The sequence below is a fragment of the Acipenser ruthenus genome, chromosome 52 (genome assembly GCF_902713425.1).
Source record: "Acipenser ruthenus chromosome 52, fAciRut3.2 maternal haplotype, whole genome shotgun sequence".
Lineage (NCBI taxonomy): Eukaryota > Metazoa > Chordata > Actinopteri > Acipenseriformes > Acipenseridae > Acipenser > Acipenser ruthenus.
Genome location: NC_081240.1, coordinates 6,451,666 through 6,459,205, shown reverse-complemented (window position 1 = coordinate 6,459,205; position 7,540 = coordinate 6,451,666). Strand labels below are relative to the sequence as shown.

The window sequence follows — 7,540 nt, the reverse complement described above, 5'->3', positions numbered from 1 at the left end:
CAAGCACATAATACATCAAACTAAATGAATTTAATAAAGATGCTGTATTTATTTTTTCATTTTTTAGGAAATGAAGGGCCAATACTAAAAGAGAGAAGGGCAGCACATTCAACACAAAATACACAAGTTAGATATTTTATTCATTTGTACATTAAATTTAGTTTTGAATTAACTCACACACACACACTGTAAGTGTATTAAAATGAATGTATTCATACAACATGGTACTGCAATTACACATTATATTTCATAAATCATTTGTAATATTATACAAAAGCAAAAGAGAAAAAAAGCTGACTCAATATCAAAATCGTTGTTTTCTTACCGTCAAACAGCGAAGGAATTTTTCAAATCCGTCATTTCACCGCTGAGATATCCCCTTGGCAATGTGCCTAATACCCCATGCTTCAAAAACTACTGCGATCGACTAGCTGTGCGTTTTGCTGCTCTGGTCTTACAACTATCTGATGACGGTCAAATCTCCCTGATCACGTTGTAGGGGAGGTCACAAGCTGTCCAATCATACCTTGACTTGACGTTTGTAGTCCAATCCATTACAGAGCAATCGATGTGCGAAGTAAACAGAGCCACATCTATTGCAAGCAAGCGCCCTGCATTACGCACAACGGATCACGGTTTCTTAACATTTTCTGATCATTTTTTAATTTGTAAAATTTGTAAAATCGAACAAAATGTGGAGCAGTGTTCCAAAGCATCCCGAACAAAGTCGATTCAGTGTTTCTGAAGATTTGGAGGAGATGGATAGTAGTGAAAGTGACGGCGAAAGTGATCAACTTTCTGGGTTGGAGAGCGCTGATTCAATGTCTGAAGCAGCATTTGAAGATGGATTGGATCCTCTTCAGGATTTGTAAGTATAATGGATCCACACTACATTTTATTACTATTATTATTATTATTATTATGATGCATAATTTTCAATATGCATTTTTTTTACTGTAAGTATGTTATTAGAAAATGCAACCATTTGACTCTCAAGGGACACATAGAAATAACGTTTTTTTTAACAATTTTTTAGCAACACCATGTCTCATCTGTGCTGTGCTGCTCTATACAGTCTCTGATCTGTACATGCAATAAAAGATGTAAGAAATAATAGTTGCTTCCTGAGCGTCTTTATTATTTTCTCATTGATGTTCACTGATTTATTGCATGGGAGTGTTTAGCAAACTTTGTTTTTTTTTATAATTCCATGATTACAAGGAGTGATGTTACTCACCTAGAGACAGTGTAGGTTTTCTTAGCCTTTCAAGATAAGCTGTCTGCCTGCCCCAACAATCACTCACTCAGTTCCATTGTTTGCCAATCAAAGTAAAGATGAAAGGAACTGAGGTGTTTTTAGTCTGGCAGCTTGATTTGAGAGCAGCCAAGTTCTCTGCAATCTCATTATTATTAGTATTATTATTGTAGACATTTAGCAGACACCTTTATCCAGTAATCAATGTTCACCTCTCAGCAGGGCAAATACTGTGCTTGAATCTGTTGCTCATTGATATTGATAATGGAAATGTTATTCTAATTTTCAATACATTTCACTTTTTATTTTCAGTGAGGACACTGAAGAAAACCCTCCCCTCTCAACAAGTGAGAGTTTTGATGTTTCTCAGCAGAAAAGGAGACGATCCATTCCCACCCCTCTCCCTTATATCACCTCAAGCATGCCTGCAAGACCAGTTGAGAGCAGGCGGGCAAGCACACCCACCCCCACCCCTACCCCCACAACCTCAGACCCTGAGGAGAGGTGGAAATTTGTAACTGAGGACGACGTCGAACCTGTGCAGCACTGCTTCTGTCCTGCATGAGCACCTGGAGCACAACTGGATACTTCAAAAAAGTATTCCCCGCTAGACCTCTTCCAGCTTTACTTCAGCATGAACGTCGTTCAATCTTTGTGTACAAACACAAATAAAAATGGAAAAAAGCAGCAGGCCCAGGGGAAAAAATACCAGTGGGATCCAGTTTCAATCAAGGAGCTCTACCAGTTTTTAGGAATCCTAATTTTCATGGGGCTACTGACAACTCACACCGTGAGGGATTACTGGAGTCCACGTAGGCCTTATGGAATCCCATTCTGTCACACTGTGATGTCCAGGAAGAGATATGAAGCCATCGCTTGGACTCTGCACATAAGTGACCCAGAGGAAGATAAAGAGAATGATCAGAAGAAAGGAACTCCACAACACGATCGCCTCTTCCGTCTCAGACCCCTCTTGGATTCCCTCCTCCTGTCCTGCAAGGCATACTACCACCCCCGACAGAACCTTTCAATTGATGAACGCATGGTGGCCTCAAAAGCCAGGATCGGGTTCAAGCAGTACATGAAAGCAAAGCCGATAAAATGGGGCTTCAAGCTGTTCGTGCTGGCTGATGCCCACAACGGGTACACATGTGATTTCAACATCTACACAGGAAAATCCAAATCAGATTCTGGGAAAGGACTGAGTTATGACTCCGTTATGAACCTCATAAAGGTGTCATACTTAGGCACAGGGTACCATGTGTATGTTGACAATTTCTACACCAGCACAACACTGTTTCGGGACCTTTACAAGCTCAAATTTGGAGCATGTGGGACCATTAGAGAAACTCTTCAGGGCTTCCCACAGACAAAAGAAAACGCCCTCCCTAAAAAAGCTGATAGGGGGACAATTCGCTGGATACGAAGTGACAAACTGCTGTACACCAAGTGGATGGATACACGTGAAGTGACGATGTGCAGTTCCATTCATAAAGCGTACACAGGAGACAAAGTCCAGAGACGGGTAAGGAATGAAGATGGGACTTGGGGAATGCGGAATGTTCCTGTTCCTACTCCTGTAAAGGCCTACAATCAGCACATGGGAGGAGTGGATTTGTCAGATGCCCTTATAAAATACTACAACATGGCACAGAAAACACAAAAGTGGTACAAGAACATTTTTTATCATTTCATTGACATTGGTGTTGTCAACAGTTTTTTGCTCCATAAGGAATTGGCACAGGCTCAAACTACAAAGGCACTTTCACAGAAAACGTTTAGAGAGGAGCTATGCAAGCAGCTGGTGGACATCAGGCTTGTGGAGCAGGAGGCCAGTGTGAGTACAGGTAAACTCTGTGTCCCTGTAGCCATTACAGAGGGCAAGGAACTCGACCCCTCCATGAAGACCTCCTTCGGGCGTAGACACTGTGCTTTGTGCAATGAAGGGAAACTCAGGAACAAAACGCCCTGGAAATGCGAAGCCTGTGATGTGCCATTATGTGTCATTGTGGACAGAAACTGCTTCAAGAAATGGCACATGCGTTAGGAAAAAAAGACTTTATAGCAACTTAGGGATGTAAGTAGTTCATTTGTTCATTTTGTACAGTTCGTGGTGTTATTAGGTTTTTGTTCAGTTGTATTCATTGTTTGAAAAAGAAAATATTTGATTTGAAGTAAACACTTTTTTTTGAAAAAAAAAAAATCCCTTTGTTATTTTGCTTCTTGACATTTACATACTTTCAAGTGAGTAACAAAAATACAGAATCAAGTACTGAAAATTCAGAGCTTCAGAAAAGTCTTAGTAGCAACATTCTCCTGCACAAACAGACAGTTATGTGAGAGCAATGTGCCTGACAGTTGTGGCATATGGATTGAGAGGATTTGTCATGAATACTCATCATGGATACATTTCGGGCACCACAAAGCTCTCCAAAAAGGCCACCTTTTGAATGAAATATTGGACAAAAAAAAAAAGAGGATTACAAAATCTAATTCATGTGGCAATGGATAGCATGTGAGGTGCCAGAAGTTAACATCCCTTTTAGAACTTGCTCAAGAAACTAGTGTATCACTGGACATAAAGATTTACACAATGTTCATTTTTGGAGAGGTTTGGAGAGGTTTGTAAAAACTCCTGTAGAATTTGATCCCTTTGTTCAAACAGTTCCAAATTTACCCAGTATAGTAGACAAGTTGGTGAAGCACTGGAAAAAAATCTGGCTCTTTTCATATGCTCCAAGTTGAAATAATGACTATAGAACATAAAAAAATGAAAAGCGTTTGTTGTTTTTTTATGTATTTTTTCTGGATATCTCCTTCCAGTGTGGTACTGAGTAAGACTTTTATAACACCTGAGGTTTTAGTCCTGATGCCCAAGGGGTTACCTTGAATTCAAGCCCTGAACCATGCCTGTGCTGTCTATACTTTAGAAGATATTGTGATTTATTGAAGGGCACAGCCCCCCAGGTGGAAATTGCCTGTGAGGGGCTGGGGTTTTAACAAGTTAAATGCAGATTCAGTGCAGACTCTGACCAGTTTAACCAATGATCTTTTAAGAATGAGCTCTGTGAACGCACGCATTGGATAAATCGGTCAGAGTCTGCACAGAATCTGTTCTGAATGATCCCCGTGAACTCACCCAAAAATCTTCTATCAGCCGCACACACGCCGTTGCACAGCTGTGAAAACATTTTGTAAACTAGTCTCAAGTATGCTACCCCCGTTTGTAGTTATTTTTTTGACTTAATGAAATACCGGGCTGCATTAGGAAATGCATCACAGCGTCTTTCAATATGGAGAGTGCTGAATTAACGTCATTGTGTTTAAATGCATTAATCAACCTCCCACAAAACTATGTTATTAATGAGGAAATAAATGATTGACACAACATTATATGTTGTTGATGACATTAAGATCATAATCCCATCATGATGAGATAGATTATATATTTTATGTGAAAGCATATAGAAAACTGTATATTTTGTGATTTTCCCTGTATTTTAAACACAATATTAATAAAAAATACAGTCACAAAACACAAATTACAAAATACAATCACAACTCTAAGTCGCCCTGGGTAAGGGCGTCTGCTAAGAAAATAAATAATATGAGCTCCCCAGTGTCCCAGTGAGGAAATCCCCGGCCAGATCCTTAAAAGCACACCTCACCTGCGAGAGCTACCCAACTGGAAACTTTACATCGATTGCTTACAAATGTAGCAGCACTTGTAACTTGGCAGAAACGACAATAAGAAGAAGGGAGTTCCCATACGAGACCAGTATGTTTGTGTTACCATGTAGACATAACAATGCAAGTCTAATATTGACCAGACTGCACCCAGCTACCTCCACACCCTCATCTCTCCCTACACCCCCACTCGACCTCTCCGCTCCTCCTGCACTAGAAGACTGGCTCTACCTCCTCTATGCTCCCCTGCCTCCAGAGCCCGCTCCTTCTCCACCCTTGCTCCGCAGTGGTGGAATGACCTTCCTACAGAAGGACCACCTTCCAACACATCCTCACGGCCATACCACCTTGAGAATGCCCGATCTCGTCTGATCTCGGAAGCTAAGCAAGATCAGGCCTGGTTAGTACTTGGATGGGAGACCGCCTGGGAATACCAGGTGCTGTAAGCTTTTCTTTCTGCAGCTTGACAGGGGGCGCTATTTCCCTCGTTATTTATGGTACTAACCTGGAAGCTGTAAAGATAAACATTGTTTTCTTTTTTGTTTTTTATTGTCCCATCCCACACAGGAACAAATCTGATAGTTTAATATGTTGCACACACCATTCTTAATTCCTCAATTCGTGACGAAATGTGACCCAGAAAGTTAAAAACAGTACATAAAATAAAATAGAATAAAAAAGATGTATAGGGACACTGACATGCATACAGAGATATTATTATTATTATTATTATTATTATTATTATTATTATTATTATTATTATTATTATTATTATAATAATAATAATAATAATAATAATATAGTATTGAACATGCCCCCTGCTGGAAGCTTCTGGGAGAGCTGTCAATTTGTTGTCCTGTGCGTGAGTGTAGTGCTGCTTGAAAACTCCCGCCCCCTGCTGGATTGAAACCGGACATTTACATAATCTGTGCAGGGAGGTGCTGTTTCCCTGTATTTTACTTCATGGCTCACATTTCTTAAAGAGTAAGGGTTTCTGCATGGATCACGTGTGTTAGGTTTAATTTCGAGGTTTATGTTTTGTTTTATAGTTGTATTTAATGATCTTTTGGAATACTGAAGTTATTACAGTAATGATGCTGTGCACAACGGTAGGAGTAGCTGTGTGTGTGGTCCTGTTGGATGTGCCTAATCTTGTTCTGTCTAGGAAACAGAATTAAGGGGCAAACGAATAATACAGTAGTAAGCTACATCTGTAAATCATAACCAGTCTAATAAACAGATGTTTTCTGCTTATTATGCAAAGGCTGCCCTTCGAATCGGTGATATGATGGGGCAAGTTCAGCATGGAAGAGTGGTTCTTGGTCTCAGTTCAGCTCCTCCTACATGGCACAAGGCAGCCTCAGCTCAACAGAGGAAGCTGGTGGTAAACAAGATGCAAAAACAGGAGGAGAGGATGAGGTGCGTAAAGGCCATTTCCCAGGCCAAGCAGGGAGAATGGATGAGATGGGAGAGTGTGGAACAATGCAAGATTGGCTGGCAAGACCTATGGACAATGGAACAGAGCAGGATCAGTTTCCTCATCAATGCAACATATGATGTTCTCCCATCACCACAGAACCTAAACCTCTAGGTAGAAGAGGATCCCTTATGTCCTTTGTGTTCATCACCTGCAACATTAAGGCACATTTTTACAGGATGTAAGGTGACTCTTAGCCAAGGACGGTTTACTGGCGCCATGACCAGGTGCTGCGATGTTTGGCCTTAGCATTGGAAGACGAGCGTAACATGACCAATAAGTTGTCACCTGTTCCATCAAAACATTACACACAAAAGACAACATTCCTCCGCCCAGGAGAGCATCCACCAAGAAAAGGTGTTAAAACCAAGCCTCTCCCAGGACAACTGGAAGCTGTTGGTCAACGGCTTATTTTTCCACCGACAGCTTAGTGCCTGCTCACTAGTGAGTACTAAACACTTTAGATTGTAAATCTTCTAATGCGCACATTTCATTGAAAATGCCTCACAGATTGTCAAAAATTGATAAAACCCCAAACTCAAGGGGGCGCTGCAAGAGAACCAAAATTTGCAGACCCTTATTAGATATATTTGGAATCTGACATCCAGATAAAAGAGAGGTTCTTTGCTGAGCTTTCTAGACCGTCCAGAACCCTCTCAGCAACCATACATAGATAGTGTATTGAAGCCTAACAAAGCAGTCCGTATTTTCCAATCTTTTTTGGGATAACATTTGTATTACAGTATTGATCTTTCTGATATCTGGCAAACGTATTCAGAGCATCACTCTGATGTCAGAACACTTTGAATGGTGTTTCTATGCCAAGGGGTTGCTGAATTAGGGTAAAGAAGGTAGAAAACGAGTAGTATTTCATAAGAGTTTTTTTTCCAGGTTCTATGGGAGGGTCCTACAGCCAAACCACTGAAGCTACAGGTCAGAGATTCGGTTTGCACAATCTACTATACACAAGGGTAGTCTGTACCAACTTCCAGCCTGTTAGACCTAAAGATGATAAATTAATAGCCCTTCAAAAATGCTAAAAAGGTGTGTGGTCATTATTCTCAATGGATTTCGGCATCTGGTGGATAGGGTTAGCAAATATGACCCTCTGTCCTGTTTAT

At 40.6% G+C, this 7,540-nt stretch overlaps 1 protein-coding gene and 1 non-coding gene across 2 annotated transcripts; both read left to right on the top strand.

The window, feature by feature from the left end:
• Window positions 1-577: 577 nt before the first annotated feature.
• On the top strand, window positions 578-4,676 carry LOC131723030 (piggyBac transposable element-derived protein 4-like). Its single transcript, XM_059016329.1, has 2 exons — window positions 578-868; window positions 1,568-4,676. Exon 2 carries the CDS (start codon window positions 1,890-1,892, stop codon window positions 3,300-3,302), a length of 1,413 nt encoding a protein of 470 aa, XP_058872312.1. The 5' UTR covers window positions 578-868; window positions 1,568-1,889; the 3' UTR covers window positions 3,303-4,676.
• Window positions 4,677-5,272: 596 nt separating this feature from the next.
• Window positions 5,273-5,391, top strand: LOC117970074 (5S ribosomal RNA). The gene has a single exon (XR_009320120.1). It is a non-coding gene; the product is annotated as a 5S ribosomal RNA (ribosomal RNA).
• Window positions 5,392-7,540: the final 2,149 nt, after the last annotated feature.

Coding starts and splice junctions, on each gene's coding strand:
- LOC131723030 (XM_059016329.1), top strand. CDS start 1,890: ATGAACGTCGTTCAATCTTTGTGTACAAACACAAATAAAAATGGAAAA.